The following is a 15,914-nucleotide window of genomic DNA, read 5'->3' as shown; positions in this document are numbered from 1 at the left end:
CCAGTGCCCTGCTTGGTGCTATCACAGCTTCCGCAGTGCCCCAAGTGGGTGGGCTATCAGGAGCACCTGTCCCCTCCCCAGCACAGGAAGCCAGCTAGGGAGATGGTAGAGGGTGCCAAGCTCCACAGCTGCTGCTGGCACCCACCCCACACTGCCCAGAGGGTGCCTACTGAGGCCTGGCATGGATGGTCTGGGCACAGCTGGCAGGGAGGTCAGGCCAAGCCAAGCTGAGAGCAGAGGCTGCAGGGAGTCCCCCCCCCCAGTGTCAGGGAAGGAGCCAGAGGGCAGTAGGTTGGGGAAAGCAACAAAAAGATGGGTGGTTTATTGAAGGCTTGGTCCAGACACTTATAAAAATACAAATTGGCATGAAATTCGACCTCATGGCAAGTCCGTCTTCACAGAAGACAAGTGGGTGACCCCCTGGGGAGGAAAGGTGCTGCCCCAGGGAAGAGGCCCACAGGGCACTGGGCACAGATGGCAAGCCTGGGCTTCTTGCTTGACCTGGTCCAGCAATCACCTGTCCCCAGGTCTTCGGCCTTGGCCCCCAGCAGGCTCAAGGATCCGATCCCATCAAATCCCAGTCTTCCTGGGGGATGGGATGAGAATATCAAAGCAGCTGACAGAGACCCTATGTTTGTCTTGCCTCTGTTCCAGGGTGCCCAGGGCTGTCTGCAGCTCCCCTGCAGCTCCTCTTCAGCCTGTGATGAGGAGGCCGGCACCTGGAAGGGTCACCCCAGACCCTCTGACCTCCCCCATCACTATTCCATCTTGTCTGTCTGGCTTGGCCCTCCCAGCTCAGGTAGGGGGCAGGGGCCCTCCTCCAGGGAGTCTTGGGAGGGCTCTGGTTCCTGGGGGTGTCAGGAAGGGTCCGCTTGGCTCAGAGAACTCTCAGGAGACGCAGAATTGGGAGCAGCAGCAGCAGCAAGAGACAGAGGGGGCTGGGAGTGGCCCCCCCTTGCCACCCTGACGTGCCACTCTCTCCAGGGCTCCCAACAGGATGGGCTGACTCAGGCTCTGTGAGGGGGAGGGGGTAGCATTGATGGGTCCTCCTGCTTCAGCAGCCTCCTTCCTGCTCTCCCCATTACCTGTTCACTCCCACCCCTTTCTAAGGGGTCTCCCGAACTAGCCAATCCCTTCCCATAATCTACCACCTCATCATCTCTAAGCCCCAACTTCCAAGTCTCCTCCTAGCTGCCATTAGAGACCACCAGTTCAGCTAAGGCTTTGGACAGCCTTGCCCCTGGAGATGCCACTCCCTTTGTGTAAGGGAGGCTCCCACAGACTAAATGGGGGAGAAGAGGTTCCTCAGAGTTTGATGCTCCCACATTCTTCCCACTCCTCCCCTCATTCCTGAGGGCCCCACACTAGCCAGAAGGGTTGCTCCCCTGCCCCAACCCACTCACTGTCCTCCTTGCAGCAGACAGACACCTGGAGCCTCAAGCACTGGCCAGGACTCTCCGGAGTTGGCACTGCTGGGTGGTGGGAAATTGGGAGGAAGAAGTTAGCACAGGCTAGTTTGCATGCCTCAGACTCCGTTTCAAACCCTCCCAGCTTCTTTTCTCTCCAGTTCCCTGGAAAGCTTTTCCTTATTTTGGGGCCACATCTAGGTGCCATCTGTGACCCTACTCATGTCCTCTTTCCTGGTTCCTCTTCCTTTCCTCTCCTCTCTATTGGTTCACTCTAGATGTCCTCGTACTCGGTCCTGGACTCAGGCCCCCTGCCCACTCCCCCCTCCTAGGCCTAGCCTTCCTTCCCAGTCCTCTCATTCCCCCACCCCTCAGGATCTCTGCCTTGACTGCTGGCAATGGCAGGTAGCCCCATTCCCCTCCCCACCTTCCCCAGGAGGCAGCCAGTGTGCCCATCTCCACTCACAGATGTAGTAGTAGGTCTCTCCAGGCAAGAATTCGAAGCCAAGGGAGAAGGGCGTGAAGCGCTGAATCTTCTCTGAGAATCGAACAGGGCCAAAGGGAGCGAAAGGCAGGGAGCACTCCCAGCGCTTGAAGGCACCCGGCCCCTTGGCCTGGCAGGCCTCATAGCCTGGCCAGTCCACCATGTATAATGCAAATGTCTCAGGGCCCTCAGGGGGCCCTGGACCCTCATAGTGTGGGCAGAAGACGTCTAGGTAATCCTTGAGGGCCAGCTCCACCACAGCGTCTCCTCGAAGCAGCCTGCAGGCATAAGGTAGGTGAGGGCGGAGGGGCTCATGGCACGGCACACCTGGGGCACGAGGGTCAGAGATACCCCTTCCCAATGGTCCCTGCCAGCCAATCCCCCACCTACTGGAGAGGGAGCAGCTTAGGAAGGCCCGAGTTCCCCAGACTGACACCTCTTGAGAGACAGAGTGCAAGAAAAGGATGAGGTAACCGATTCACAGGTTCAGAGAGGTTAAGGGACTGCAGTGCCTATAACCACATGGCCCAAATGTGAGAAGGCCGCTCACCACACCCTAGCTTTTGGGTGGGAGCTGCCACCCACCTATCTAGCCCTAGTGCCCAAGACAGGGCCTGGTGTAGCACCTGTGCTTGATAAATGTTAGGTGGATGGCTGCTGTGAAGAAGCTGGGGCACAGAGGCAAGGGGTACAGATCTGGGCCCACAGAGCAGTCACAGACTAGAGATGGAGACTGGGAACAATATCCTCATTAACAGATGCATAAAGAGGAAGGCTTGCCTTTTAAGAGCTCAATTCAATGCGGAAAAGAATGCCATAGTAAAAAAAAAAAAAAAAAAAAAGAGAGAGTGGATGGTGGGAACCTCCCTTTTTTTTTTTTGTGGCCAGGACAATCAAGTGCCATACAAAGAGGGGAGCCCCCTCCACATATCTCCCAATCAATCTTTGGCCTCCTCAGGACTCCCTTCCACCTGCCTGGGGGAGCCAGGGCAGGTGGGAAAACCTGGGACATGCTGTTCCCCTCCAGCATCAAATAGAGCATGAACCACTTCCCCCCGCATCCCCACCATACACAGAGTCCAACTTGACTTATGAAAGGCCCCCAACTGTCTCTCAATGGGTGGTCTCAAGACCACCTGCATCTGGAGTTCTGATTAGAAATGCACATTCCTGGGCTCAGCTCAGATCTACTGGAACACAAGCTGGGCCTTTGTACGTTTTGTTCCACAGCATCCCCCGTGCCTGGAAAAGTGTCTTGCACAAGGACAGCGCTCAATAAATATTTGTAGATTGAATGAATAAGCCAGAAACCTCAGGCTTAGGGGCTAGCAACCTGAATTTTTAACAAAACCTCCAAGTGATGCAGAGGCACTAGTCTAGAACAGAGTGAGGAATTCAGAGTTGGAGGACAACAACAGCTCTTATCACACAGCATTGGTATTGTAATGACCTGTCCCGAAGCTTGCTGGCCCAGGGGTTCTTTGGGCTCCCAGAGGGCAGAGCCTAGGTCTTATCTCTAACCCCCAGCACCCTAGCACAGATCCCGGCACAGAGTACACGCTTAATAAATGTTAGTGAGTGAACAAACGGAGTCACAGATTGTCTTAAGTGAAAATCAGAAAGAAAAACAGATGGAGAAAGCAGAGAGAGGCAGGGAGAATTGGGGAGGAGGATGGAAACAGGAAAAAATATCGACGTTCAAAGGCAGGCAGCTCAGGAGAGAGAAATAAATAATAGTTTGTATCTGTGTAGCCTGCACCTCTTTCACACACATGACCTCAGTTAGTCCGCCTGACTTCCCAGGGTACTAGGCATTATTAGCCCATTCTACAGATGAGATAACTGAGGTTAGGGAGGTCAAATGACTTGCCTAAAGGTGATTCAGCTAGAAGGGCAGGGCCGAGGCTGCACAGAAATAGGACTAATAATGACGAGATGAAAGCAGAGTTACAGAATGAGATCAGGAGAAAGAGTAGCACCAAAGGGAAGGCCAAGCGAGCAGGAGAGTAACCTTTCACAAGAGTAAAGCCCCCCGGCCGCAAGTCCGCCCGCCCCAGCTCGGGCCGTTGGGAGGCTGGGGATCACCAAGAGAGAAGCGAGGGGGGCGGGGCTCGGAGTGCAGGCCGAGGTCTCTCGGCTGCCGGCTCCGAGACCCCACCGATTGCCTTCGGGGCTGGGGTCCCCCTCTCGCCCCCCAACGCGTGCGGGCAGGGGTTGGGGACCCCGGGCACGCCTCGCCCCTCCCTCCTCCCCCGCCGGCTCAAACAAAGGAGCCCCGGCGCGCGGCCGGGTCCAGGCGGCGCCGCGCACAGTGCGAGTGTCGGGCGCGCGCCCGGCCCGGGAGCGCGCAGGCCCGGCTCGGAGCCCGCAGGTTTCAGCCCTGCTACCTGGGGTTACTGGAGTTCCAGTAGACCTCGTGGCGGAGGCCACAGCCCCCTCGCAGAGGGGAGCTGAGGAGCGCGGCCCAGAGGACAGTCCGCAGCAGGGGCTGCAGCCGCATCGCCCCCGGGGTCTGGTCTGCTCTGGCCCGGGCGGGCCCGTCCCGTCCCGCTTCGCAGTCGCGCCGAGAAAGGTACAAAGTGCGGGAGGGGCGGGGGGGGGACTTGCGGGAAGGGGGCTGGGGTGCTGAGACTCACTGGCCACGCCCCTGGATAACTTTCCACCAATGTGGGCGCGTCTCCGCCTCTTCATTCAAAGCCAACTCTTGTTAACCTTCTGTGCGCTGTAGCGCGCGCGCCAGCTTAGGCAAGCTCTTGCTGAGGCTAGACCGCATTTCAAGGGGGCGGCGAGGAGGGACGTATTCCACTGTCTAGGAGTTGTTTTAGGGAGGTCGTGTCTTTCGTGTCTGTATTGGTACAGGGTAGAAAGCCTTATTAAATCTTTGGAAGATTTAAATATGGGCCCACGCCTTTTGCCCAGAAAGAGGCAAGTGAGGCACGGGAGAGGATCCACGAAGTTGTCCAGCCATCTTAGGCAGCATTGCTCCTTTTTCTTTGCACATCTAGGGATATAGCGAGGGGAAGGGACAAATCGCCTCCTGGGACCACCCCCCCTACCCTCACCCCCCCTTTACAGAACCTCAGATGGCGAGCTCGATGCCCACCTTGGGGTTGGCCCCTGTCCCTTTCTGCCCCACACCTTCGTTCTGGGCGAACGAAGGCCATAGTCTCAAAGACGAAGTAATGAGGTGGTTGCGGCCCATACAAAGCACTTCTGTTCCCGAACCCTCAGGTGGGGTGGGGGAGGGGAGAGGCAGGTGCGCGCCCTTGGAATCGTGGGAGCCGCCGCCGCGCCCCGCCCCGGCTCCGGGGCTCTGAGAACGCCAGCCAGTTCCATTTTTCCCAGCCGCTGGTCAGAGGGTGGGGACAGCGAGTCCAATAGCTTGGCCGGTTTGTCGATGGTCGCCGCCAAGGGGCCGCGCAGCGTTGGGGGCGAGAACTTGGCTACTGGGGGTGGCAGAGGGCGTACAGCGCCCTTTGTGGTACTGGATTTGTGCAGAAGGTCATCCCAGACTGGGCAGAAACAAGCCGCGAGCATCCCAGGGACACCCGCTGACCCAGCCTGGGGCTCTCGCCCTCCCTATCCTGTCTTCATCTGAGGCGCAGCGTCTCCTGGCGGCCAGATCTGGAATCGCGGCAGGGGAGACCCTCCTTCCCTAAGCAGACAAACTTCGAGGCGCACTCCCAAGACCTCACTTTTATTGCAGTTCTGCAGAGACAGGCTGTGCGCACCTCCCTCAGCTCCGTCCAGCTCCCAGACACTCCCCAACCCCCAGGTGCCACTGCGTGGGCGGATCCCCAGGGTGCTGCTCGACAGTAAGTGGAGGTGCCCAGTGTCGGTGTCTTAAGACTCCTGCTCCGTAGCGTCCAGGCCCCAGCTCCTTCAGTCACCGCGGGGGACTCCAGGGGTCGGGTCTGCCTGTTGAAGTCCTAAGTCCAGGTTGGAGGAAGCGGAGCCTCAGGAGAGGTCAGAGGTAGAGCGAGGACACTGCTGGGGGCGGCGGCGCAGGCCTGGGGTGCGGGAGGCCGAGAAAAAAGGTCAGAGGTCCCCCCAGACCACTCGCCCCACCAGCCCATCCTCAGCGCCCCTCCTCCCCTACCTGGAGGGTACCACTGGGGGCGGGATTCCAGCTCCAGGGCCAGGCAGGTCAGACGAAGGGCGCTGGCCCTGAGGGTCAGCAGGCAGTGGTTTTCTCGGGGGTGGGGGCTTGGTGGGCCCCTGAGACTGAGAGAGAGAAGGCAGGAGGCCAGCTTGGGAGGGGGTATCATGTTGCCCACCTCCCACACACTGGTGCTGGGGAACACCAGCTTGAGGGGCGGCACCAGAGGACACCTTAGTCTGCAAACAAACCTGTCACCATTAAAGATGCCACTGGGGTATGTGCCCTTAGGCACAGGGGGCATCTTACTACTAGCACCACTGGCAAGGCTACCAGCACCACAGCCCTGGGTGGGGGGAGAGGCTGTGCCCTTCTCTCCCCCCACTGTTACCTTCGGGTACCTCACCACCGGGTCAGCGGGCAGAGGGCGGTTGGGGGGATTGGGTCGGTCAGCCAGCTCAGCCTGAACAGAGAGAGGGGCAGTGACTATGAGAGCACAGCCAGGAGCAGTGGGCATGCAGTGGGTCTCCCGAGGGGTTCAGGTCAACATGCAAAGTCAGCCAGGGGGCAGGAGAGAACGGGGGCATGCGCATGGGGCTTGAGTGCATGCCAGTAGATGCCTTAGGGGAGAAAGGTGTGGGTCACCTGTGGTGTCCCTGGCAGGCTGCAGTCCCACCACTGACCACCAGATGGTGGTAGAAACCAAGGCAGGAGGCTCACCCTTTGCTACTTCTGGGGAGTGTCTGAAGGCTGAGGGGCACCCTGGTCCCCTAGTGAAAAGTGCCACTGGCAGGGAACAGGGAGGAGAATTGCAGTTGGGCACCAAGCCTCCCACCTGCCCTGGGCCAGGGCAGGGCCTGGCCCAGATTTACCTGGAGTCTCTTGGGCACAGGGTCAGGAGGCAGCGGCCTGGAGGGAGGGGCCGGGAAGCCAAGGGCACTAGCCTGCTGAAAGAGCAGGAAGAGCAGACAGGCAGAGTGGGGGTGGGGGGGTGGGAGAGGGAGCAGAGAGATAGATGTGGGCAGAGAGGTGTTAGTGCTCAGGGATGGGCAGCCAGGGGCCCGGGGGCAGTGGGGGCTGTGCATGCGGTTATTCAATTTCATGCAGAGGGGGTGACAAGTGGTGGAGTGGGCGTGCAGACCACCTCCACACACACTCTTCTGTCATCAGATCCAGAGGGCTCAGGGCAGGGGCACTCACCAGCCCTTCTACACATGGTGACCAGGGCCTCATCAGGTCCTGGCACACTGAAGGCCACTCTGAGCACCACCCCCTCATGCCCTCCAGGGGGCATCACTGCTGGGAGCACAGGTAGACCCACCTTTCAAAGCCACTGGCTAGGCCAGCTCAAAGAGCACAGCTCTCCCTCCTCTAGGTGACTGCCCCTCCCCAGTCCAGGCTGGACTCTGCTTCTCAGCCTGCAGCCAGGGGACGGGAGGGGAGGGCTGGCCCTGACTCCTCTGACTGACTCTTGGGCAATGCAAGTCTTTCTCTGAGTCTAGAGCCTCCAATACCCACCCCCACCCCCCACCCCAGGGCCCAAGCTGGATGCCTGGCCAGGATGGGCCCTCTCTCCTCTGGCATGCAGACATACCTTGGCACCTGGCATCAGCAGAGCCCTCTGCGGGGGTCCTGGACGTTCGGGCGGACCAGACTGGGCTGCCCTGAGCATGGAGAAAGGCAAGGAGAGAGAGGGCCCAGCCTCAGACCCTGTTCTCCACCCATTTGCAGCCTTTGAGTGGGGTTAACCCTTTGTGGCCCCTTGGAGCACGGTGCAGGCCAAATCAGAAGTGGGAAGGGGAAGCTGATCAGCCTGAGGGAGGGCCCCACTTACCCAGCACTGGGGTTCCTGGAGAGAAATGATCTTAGCACCCCAGCTTCCCCACTTGGGTCTACATGTGAGGTGAAGAGTTACGGGGCACATGTAGGGAAGGGAGATGTGTGTGGGGTGTGGTCTGGGGGGCTTGTGTTCAGAATCAGGTGTCAGGGGCTGCCCAGGGGCGGGGGTGGGGCTCCAGAGCTGTTGTCCTTAACAGAGCTGTGGAGAAAGCTGGTAGCAGGGAGGCTGGTACCTGTATTGGCAGCTGGGTCCCTTAAGCTGGCAGAGTCGCTGGCGCAGGCGGGCACGGTGCCAGTAGCTGGCACCAAGCAGCACCAGGACCAGCAACAACAGGAGGCTGAGGGGCAGCCCTGTGGTCAGGGAGCTGTTTGCTGTGGGTGAAGGCAGGTTTGAAGGTGGGCAGGGCTAAGAACTCTACATCCAGGAAGAGGTGGGGGGGGCAGGGAGTGAGGTCAGGTGATCAGAGAAGGTGAAGGGGTCAGGGGTCACAGAGAGTCAGGGAACCAGCAGCGAAGGGGTCAGAAAAAGAGGGGCAGTGAAGGATGCCCTCTCAGCTGCCCCTGTCCCCCACCTCATGCTACCTCTGATGTGGGTGGTGCAGTCTGGGGGCACCCAACCCTCCTCACAGTGGCAGTGTCTGTTGCTGTCGCAGACCTAGGAGGTACAGGTTGAACAGTGAGGAGCTGTGCCCTCCGGGGCCGTGTTTCCCTGTCCCCAGCTTTTCAAGATCTCAGATGTCCACAACTGGAAGGCGTGCTGAGAATGATAGTGTGGAGGGCGCCAGCGTTCTGGAGAGAGAGAGTCTTTATCTGTGCCAGAGAAAATTAGATTGAACTCACATTGTGAGTGCCTTCTATCTGCCAGGCACTGTGCTGGAAGCTTTCATACTCATCTCATGTGCCCCCAGGGGGTGGGTACTATTATTATGCCCGTTAGTTAGAGGAGGAAACTGAGCTCAGAGAGGTTAATAACCTGCCCTGGATCCAACAGTTAAGATGTGGTAAAGCACAGATTAGAACCCAGGTGTGTCTGTTTCCAAAGCCCACCATTCTTTTCCTTCCCAGAGGCTCCCTGCTCCCCTTTCATCTCCCCCCATGCCAACTCACCCCATGCCCATGGCATTTGCTTCGACATTCCTGTGTTCCCAGGATCTCCACCGGTTGGCATTGATGGTTGATGCACACCTGCCCGATGGTGAGAGGAGGGCAAAGGTCACCTTCTCAAGAGCTTTACTGGCACTGGGAGGCCAACATAAACGAAGCCCACCCCGCTTTTACAGATGGGGAAACCAAGGCTCAGAGGATGATGGGACTCTGCTCCATCTGAAGTGAGAATCTGAACTCCCCTCAGAGTCTGCACCTTCTTCACCGGTGGCTAGTGAGGCCTGGGCGCTGCCTGCAGCAGTCCAGATATCCCTCCCCACCTGGTACTGCCCACCTAGGCTGCTCACCAGGCCGGGGCCACAGGCTGTGCCAGGCAGAGTCAGCAGGGGCTGGGCCACGTCGTTGCCCAGGTCCAGGTGTACCCAGCTGCAGTTCAATTTCAGCTGGGTCCCGTTGGCTTCCAGCATCTCCCAGTGAAGATCCCGGGCTGAGCCCAGCAGAGGCTGGGCCCTCCCTCCCTGGCACTGGAGCTGCCCACAAATGGCATCTCTGGGGTTAGGGAGGAGGTGTAGGGTAAGTGGGGCGGAGCCAAGACTCCCACAAACCCAGAGGAGGAGCCAGGTTCCCTCACTTACCTAGGGGCACAGGACACATAGCTGCCATCAGGCCTGCGCCCACAGCTCCCAAAGGCGTCCCCCCGAGTGTTGGCAGTAAGGAGGCAAAGTGGCGCGGCGGGCTGGGCCCCGGGCCCCCAGAGAGCCTGGCACTGCTGGGCATAGGAGGTACAGCGTCCTTGCATGCACACAGCCTGTCCACCAGCACACGGCTCACCGTCCCCCAGGCTGACATCAGGGGGGCACTGGGAGCTGTCTCCTGGGCAGAACTCGGGCAAGTCACAGTCACCTCTGGTAGAGCGGCACTGCCAGCCAGCCGGGCGCAGCTGTGGAGGGTGGGTAAGCATCAGTGTGGGTGCTGGGCAAGTCCAGCCAGGCCCTGGGAGTCAGAATGACCTTTTCCACACTGGCCCCTGGCAGGTGGGCTCTGGGTGGCCAGTCCAGTCTGTGCCCACCTGGCAATTTTGACAACAGAGTCCATCGGACGCGCACTGTGCCCCTGGCCTCAGCTGGCAGGTGAAGTAATCACAGCAAGGATCAGTGCAGTCCTATGGGTGAGGGCACAGAGGGACCGAGCGTCAGAGCAGGCTGGGCCTGAGAGCCTGCCCTAACCCCCTCCCAGAGCCTGAACCCAAAAGGATGCACACAGCAAATGAAAGCCAGAGCCCAACAATCTATGTGCAGTCCCCGCAGACAGGGAGGTGGGGAGAGGGGTTCCTGAGGCTTGGAGATGGCTGATGAGCCAGGGTGAGGGCACAGAAGTGAGTGGGGCAAGGCTCTGGGTGAGGGGCTCACATCGGGGAAGCCACAGTCACACTGCTCGCCGGGCTCCACCAACATATTTCCGCAGACACTGGCCATCGAGGGCAGACCGGAGAGCCATTCAAAGAGGCAGCTGCCCATTCCACCCAGGAGGGCTTTTTCCAGGGCCTGTCGGCTGCAGTTGCTGAAGTTCAGGCCTGGCAGGAAGCTGGCGATGGCAGCAAGGAAGGTTGGGGCTGCGGATGGCTCCCTGCCCCCTGCCCCCTGCCCTCTCCATCCTGCAGTTACTCACTCTGTCGAGGCCTCCATGATGCAGCTCTTGGCTGGGGCTGGACCTGGACAGGGGCAGCTGTTCCCAGGTGAGTCATGGCCCAGGCCTAGGCTGTGGCCCAACTCGTGGGCTATTGAGGAGGCAACTCCCAGGATGCTTGTGGAGTGGTCCTGTCATTGGGGAGGGGATACCCCAGGTCCAGCACCAGCCTGACTGCTCCTCTTCTCTCCTCATCTGACCTCTTGGGCACTGAGCAAGCACCGCCTCCCTCCTTAAGTGCTTCTAAAGTAGGAGGAGAGCCCAGGCCTGGGTGGCAGGAAACCTGGGTTCTAGCTCACCTCTGTTACCCCTCTCTAACTATATGGCCCTGGGAGAGCACCTTTGTTCTTTGGGCCTCAGCTACCTCCTCCTTCCCCAAGAAATGGGAAGAGCTCATAGGTGAAGACACTAATGAGCTGGCCACAGGTGAGGGTATCCTGACAGCAGAGGCCATGTCATGCACCCCCGCCCTCTATACCCTCAGCTTTGGGGTTGGTAACTTTGCTGGGGGTTTCAGTGAATACATGGTACCACACTGGGGAGGAGCTGAACGGGAATGGGGAGGAGACATGGAAATAGCTCACCATGTTCACACCTCCTGAGAATTCAGGAGAACAGATGGAGTTCTGAATGGCCATGCCCACCATGGGCCCAGAGAATGAAGTGGCACTGCGGGATTGAGAGGGCAAAGGTTAGGGCCCAAAGCCAAGGTGGCCAGAGCTTCAGGGCCTCAGGTAGGGAGTTGGGATGTGAAATTTGCCAGTCTGGGGCAGAGCTGGGCCCCGCTGGCTGAGCCTGGGGGGTCTTACGTCAGCAGCTGGGCACTGTCGTGGGGCAACCGAGGCAGCAGGTCTGTCCGGCGCCAGCGGAGGAAGCTGTCTAGTGTGAGACCTGGGTGCTGGCTTATCTCTATCAGGTCACGCTGGGTCCAGGCCTCCAGGCCCACTAGCGCCACCCGGACATTCAGAGGCCTGAAGAACTGAAAGAGAACTGGGGCTCAGGAGAGGGGTTCCCGTGGTCGGGGGCCATAAGGATGCTGCTGGGTCCGATACTCACTGTGTCCAGGAGGAGGGCCACTTCCAGGGTGCGGTTCAGCAGGCTCTGGAAGTCCCGGTACCTCTGGACCTGTGGGTCAAGAGAGGTGACCGTGAAAGGCAGCAGGGCAGGCAGAGGTCAGGGAAGGACTTGCAGGGGCCAGCAAGCTCACCTCGGAATGGTCAGCCACAATCACCAGCTCAACAATCTTGGTCTCTGTCACCACGTCCCGCCTCCACTGTGGACAAGAGGAAGGCGCATCAGGCACACCCACCGCTCACCGCCGGCAGCCACGCAGGGCTGACCGGGCTGTGTCCACACCCGCTCTGTGTGGTCAAACAAGAGCGTGAAGAACCCATTTCACAGAGGACCACTGAGAACCTGAGAGGCTAGGGACCTGCCCAAGATAGACAAACAATAGGTTTAGAAGCTGGGAGTAGAGCCCTGCTTTTCTGGCTTCAAATTCAGTGCTTTTTCCAAATAAAAAATAATAATAATAGACAACACCATCAAATACTTAATGTATGCCAGGCAGAGTTCTAAGCATTTACACATATATATGTATGTATATAGATTTATTTAATCTTCACAGTAATCCTATAAGGTAAGTAGTTTTATTATCCCCAATGAATAAATGAGGAAAGGCTTCTTATTTCTTTATGATCAGTAACTATGTATTTGCTATATCCAAGTGAGAGCTCTCTGCATTTGGGTCATAAGACAGATGAGGAGTTTGAGTCAAGTACCTGCATCCAAATCCTGGATATACCATTTATTAGTTGAATGGCCTTGGCCAAGTCACTTAACCTCTCTGAGACAGTTTTCTCACTAAAATAGAGCTACGGATAGCACCTACCTCCCAGGGTTGCTGGGATCAGTAAAGGAGATAATGTTCATAAAGTGCCTGGTACTGGGAAATTGCTCCATTAGCAGGAGCAGTTGTTACTGTGAACAAATAGCTCTGAGGGCCCGGGGGCCAGCCCTGGGGACAATAGAAGCCCAGCCCTCCTGCCATTCATCCTCACCCGGAGAAGGTGACGCTGTCCCAGGGGGTGCTCTGGTGGAGCCTGAGTGGGCACAGATGCAGGCCAGCTCAGGGCACAAGTGTGGCCTGGAAGGAGGAGGTCTTGGAGCCGGGAGATAACAGGGGGACCCCGAAGGTCCCCAGGCCCCAGCTCCAGGGAGTAGCTTCTCTCTGGGGACAGGATCACCAAGCCCCTATGCAAAGATGCAGGAAGTCAGAAAACTTTTCAGCTCCATGCTTCGTTTACGCTCACTCTCTCCACCTTCATGGAATCGACCCCTTGTACCTGAGCCCGGAGCAGGTGCAGACAGAGACCCAGGAGTCGGCATGGCCCTGCACTCTTCCCTTGTAGCAGCAGTTCTCCTACAGCAGAGAAACATGAGTGCCAACATGAAGGCCAGGCCAAGGTTTGAGCCCAGGAGGCTAGCCTGTGGGTGAGGATAGGCAGTGTCCTCCCATTCTCCAGGGATGGCACCTTCCAGTCGCCCCTTTCCTTCTTCCCTCGGGCCAGAAACAGGGCACGAGATGACCTGACTCACCAGAGTGTGTCCCTCACTGACCACCCGGGTGCCATCAGGCTGGTACCACACCAGGGTTGGGCGGCCTGAGACTAGCTCCCTGTGGAATGAAGAAGAAGGAGGGCAGTGCTCCCAGAGTGGTGCAGTGACAGCCTGAGACCTGGAGGTGGTAGAGGGGTGGCTGGGGGCTGGGCAACCCCCGCAAGCTTCCTGCTTCCCCTGGAGACAGCAGAGTATGGTGGTTGGGCCACAAACTCTGTCAGGCTATCTGGGTTCCAATCTAGTTTTCACCACCCACTAGCTGTGTGACCTCGGGAGAGTTATTTAACCTCTCTGTGCCTTGACTTCTTCATATATGAGGCCAATAATAATACATAATAGTATCTACCTTATAGAGTTGTTACGAGGATTTAATGAGTTCAAGCTCTTAGTACCTGGTACATCGTAGATGCTATATAAGTTGTTAGCCATGTTATTGTTAATGTTACCACTATCATTATTACCTATTCTGTAGCAGCTCCAGGATATGACTCTCACCATCCAATTCCAATTTGATCCGCAAAGCCTCAGGCAGACTGGTCTGTGGGCACCAGAGGGCATGTCACCTCCCTGGCCCTGTCTGAAACTCCTGTCTTCTCTAACCAGAAAACCTCAGGCCCTTAGGAGAGCACCAATGATTAGATCATTGGTGGGGGGATCCTGAGGGAGGGGCCAGGAAGCCCTGCCTGGCCTGGGGTATTGTTCTGGGGGGTTGTGTGGGGAGGTCAAGGAAGGTATCCGAGCCGCCCCTTCTCGGCTTCCTGCCCAGAGAGGAAGCATCATGGAGGACCCAGTGCAGGCCCCAGCCCTTCCTCTGACTCAGCTTTAGAATTGGGAGGGGAGGGTGTTTGGTGAGGCCCTGACCCTCCAAGTCTCCCCACTGAAAAAGCTGACAACATGAGACCAAGAAAGCAAGTCTGGCCTCAGAATTTCCCATTGGAGATGGAAGGGTTGGGTGGGGCTGAGGCAGACAGATGTGTGTGCAGAGGGGAGAGCGAGATAAGTGAAGCCAGGTGCTGGGGTGCGGAGGGAGAGGCAGCCAGACCTGGGATGGCCATGCTACAGTGAGGTCCATTCACCCACCCCTCAGCCAGTCTTTGCCTGGAGACACCTGATTATTCAGGGTGGTGGGTGGTGCGGGTGTATTTCTTTATTCGAGGGGAGAGAGAGGCTCACCTGAAGCACCTCTGCTAGGCTGAGCGTGAGGTTGTCCTGAAGGATCTGGAGCTCCGAAGACCCATTCAGGGCCCTCTCTGGCCTTGCCTGCTTCTCCTCAGTGCCACCTGCAGGGTTCCCAGGACACCCCAAGAGAGTGCTGAGAGAATCAGCACCACGGCTGGGGGTGGCTGGCGCCCTCTGACCCACCTGGCTCCCAGCACATCAAGGCCCTTCTCTGCTTGAAGGACCCCTGCATTGCATGCTGGGACTTAAAGAATACTAGAGGGAGGGGGCGGGGGCTTCTCTCCAATTTTTCCCTTTCATCCCACCAACCCATCCACAAGTCCCCAAAGAAAGAAGTTCAGTTTGCCCAGTCTGTGCACCACCCCCCGTCCCCCTCAGACCAATCCCAGGTTCTCACAGGGACCCTCCCCCTGTTCCCACCCCCACCCAACCACCTCCCCCCAGGAACGCCCCCTCTCAGGACTGGGCGAAGACTTGTGGCCCGGTGCCCACTCACCCTCCCTTTCCTCACATCAGAGATGCCGGGAACGCCCATTTCTGGGTGAGCATTGCAAACACCCCCCTCCCTAAATACCCCTCATGCCCAGTTAGGCACACCCGCTCCCCACAGCCTCCGCTTCCTCCCGGAGTCCGCCCCCCATCTCCACAATGGCCCTCTCTCCTCCGGACACTCCACCCCCGCCTGCCCTCTCGGCCCCCAGCCCAAGACAGCAGCGGGAAGTGAAAGTTCCAAGGAGGAGTTGGTGTCCCAGCCTCTTTCCTGGCCAATTCTCCCCACTCCTGGCTCCTCCCGGGCCCCCTCCCGTTCAGCCAGCTTTCTGGTGGCATCAGCACCAGGGTGAGGGGTGCCTGGCCGCTCAGGTCTGGGATGGGGGCCAGGAAGTATCCTCTTCGCCAAACCCTAGGAGACGTGCCTACTCGGCGCCCTGGCACCGGGTGGAACGGTCAGCTAGGCCCCAGAGGAGCGAAGACATCAGTCCTGGGGAGCAGAGACCCTCTACCGCGATCCTGAGGGGGCGCTGGGCCAGGCCCTGCGGTGCCTGGTCCCGGAGCCTGAAAGTGTCCGCGGGGACTGTGCAGAGGATGACAGAGTAGGGGGCGCCGGCATCCCTCCTCCTTCCCTCCCCACTCCATCGCCCAGTCTCTGGGCCCTCGGCCCAGGACAGCAGACCAGGGCGGGCTGCACTCTGGTTGGGGTCTCTCAGGGTCTCCGGCCGACCCCAGGACCCCAGTGCTTCCCGACTTCCCTGCGCGTCCTCCCAGTCCGCCCCCCGGCCCACTGCTGGCAGGGTACTCACCTATATCTGGGAGCGGCCGGGAGGGCAGAGGGCTGCCCGCCCCCAGGAGCCCCAGGGCCCAGAGCAGCGCCAGCCGCATGGCAGCGGCGCCTGGGGTCGGGCGAGGGCAGCAGGTGCTGGGCGGAGTGCCGAGGAGCCGCGGCTGCCGGGTCTGCTTCGCTCACCTAGCGGCTCGGCGCAGCCACCAGGCCCCGCCCCGC

At 58.9% G+C, this 15,914-nt stretch overlaps 2 protein-coding genes across 5 annotated transcripts; both read right to left on the bottom strand.

Moving 5' to 3' along the window:
- Positions 1–300: 300 nt before the first annotated feature.
- On the bottom strand, positions 301–4,443 carry EFNA4 (ephrin A4). 3 transcript variants are annotated; one of them, XM_068538235.1, is made up of 4 exons: positions 4,278–4,443; positions 1,873–2,168; positions 1,404–1,472; positions 301–586 (listed from the first exon to the last, which is right to left on the bottom strand). In XM_068538235.1, the coding sequence occupies exons 1-4, from the start codon at positions 4,388–4,390 to the stop codon at positions 396–398; spliced, it is 669 nt and encodes a 222-aa protein (XP_068394336.1). In that variant the 5' UTR covers positions 4,391–4,443; the 3' UTR covers positions 301–395. The 3 variants fall into 3 exon arrangements, with proteins under 3 accessions (XP_068394336.1, XP_068394337.1, XP_068394338.1); XM_068538236.1 differs by having other exon boundaries at positions 384–1,014; XM_068538237.1 differs by having other exon boundaries at positions 384–1,014; positions 1,404–1,469.
- Positions 4,444–5,571: 1,128 nt separating this feature from the next.
- On the bottom strand, positions 5,572–15,899 carry ADAM15 (ADAM metallopeptidase domain 15). Of its 2 annotated transcripts, XM_068540930.1 has the most exons (22): positions 15,715–15,899; positions 14,411–14,517; positions 13,699–13,775; positions 13,217–13,295; positions 12,964–13,040; positions 12,679–12,871; positions 11,826–11,891; positions 11,675–11,743; positions 11,428–11,597; positions 11,203–11,287; positions 10,601–10,749; positions 10,342–10,516; positions 10,002–10,094; positions 9,568–9,872; positions 9,280–9,481; positions 8,936–9,013; positions 8,411–8,483; positions 8,062–8,200; positions 7,584–7,653; positions 6,381–6,452; positions 5,990–6,114; positions 5,572–5,900 (listed from the first exon to the last, which is right to left on the bottom strand). In XM_068540930.1, the coding sequence occupies exons 1-22, from the start codon at positions 15,791–15,793 to the stop codon at positions 5,858–5,860; spliced, it is 2,526 nt and encodes an 841-aa protein (XP_068397031.1). In that variant the 5' UTR covers positions 15,794–15,899; the 3' UTR covers positions 5,572–5,857. The 2 variants fall into 2 exon arrangements, with proteins under 2 accessions (XP_068397031.1, XP_068397032.1); XM_068540931.1 differs by lacking the exon at positions 6,381–6,452.
- Between the last annotated feature and the right edge of the window lie 15 nt (positions 15,900–15,914).

The sequence above is a fragment of the Eschrichtius robustus genome, chromosome 3 (genome assembly GCF_028021215.1).
Source record: "Eschrichtius robustus isolate mEscRob2 chromosome 3, mEscRob2.pri, whole genome shotgun sequence".
In the NCBI taxonomy this organism is placed as follows: Eukaryota; Metazoa; Chordata; class Mammalia; order Artiodactyla; family Eschrichtiidae; genus Eschrichtius; species Eschrichtius robustus.
Note: the sequence above shows the minus strand (reverse complement) of the source record. Positions and strands in the feature narration are given on the sequence as shown.

What these genes read in the sequence shown, in the direction of transcription:
- EFNA4 (XM_068538235.1), bottom strand. Translation starts at nt 4,390, where the DNA reads ATGCGGCTGCAGCCCCTGCTGCGGACTGTCCTCTGGGCCGCGCTCCTC. An exon ending in TGGAACTCCAGTAACCCCAG is followed by an intron (nt 2,169 to 4,277) that starts GTAGCAGGGCTG and finishes TTATGCCTGCAG; the next exon opens with GCTGCTTCGAGGAGACGCTG. An exon ending in AGAGACCTACTACTACATCT is followed by an intron (nt 1,473 to 1,872) that starts GTGAGTGGAGAT and finishes CCCACCACCCAG; the next exon opens with CAGTGCCAACTCCGGAGAGT.
- ADAM15 (XM_068540930.1), bottom strand. Translation starts at nt 15,793, where the DNA reads ATGCGGCTGGCGCTGCTCTGGGCCCTGGGGCTCCTGGGGGCGGGCAGC. An exon ending in CCGGCCGCTCCCAGATATAG is followed by an intron (nt 14,518 to 15,714) that starts GTGAGTACCCTG and finishes GGAACCCTGCAG; the next exon opens with GTGGCACTGAGGAGAAGCAG. An exon ending in GTGACTGTGGCTTCCCCGAT is followed by an intron (nt 10,095 to 10,341) that starts GTGAGCCCCTCA and finishes CCTCACCCATAG; the next exon opens with GACTGCACTGATCCTTGCTG.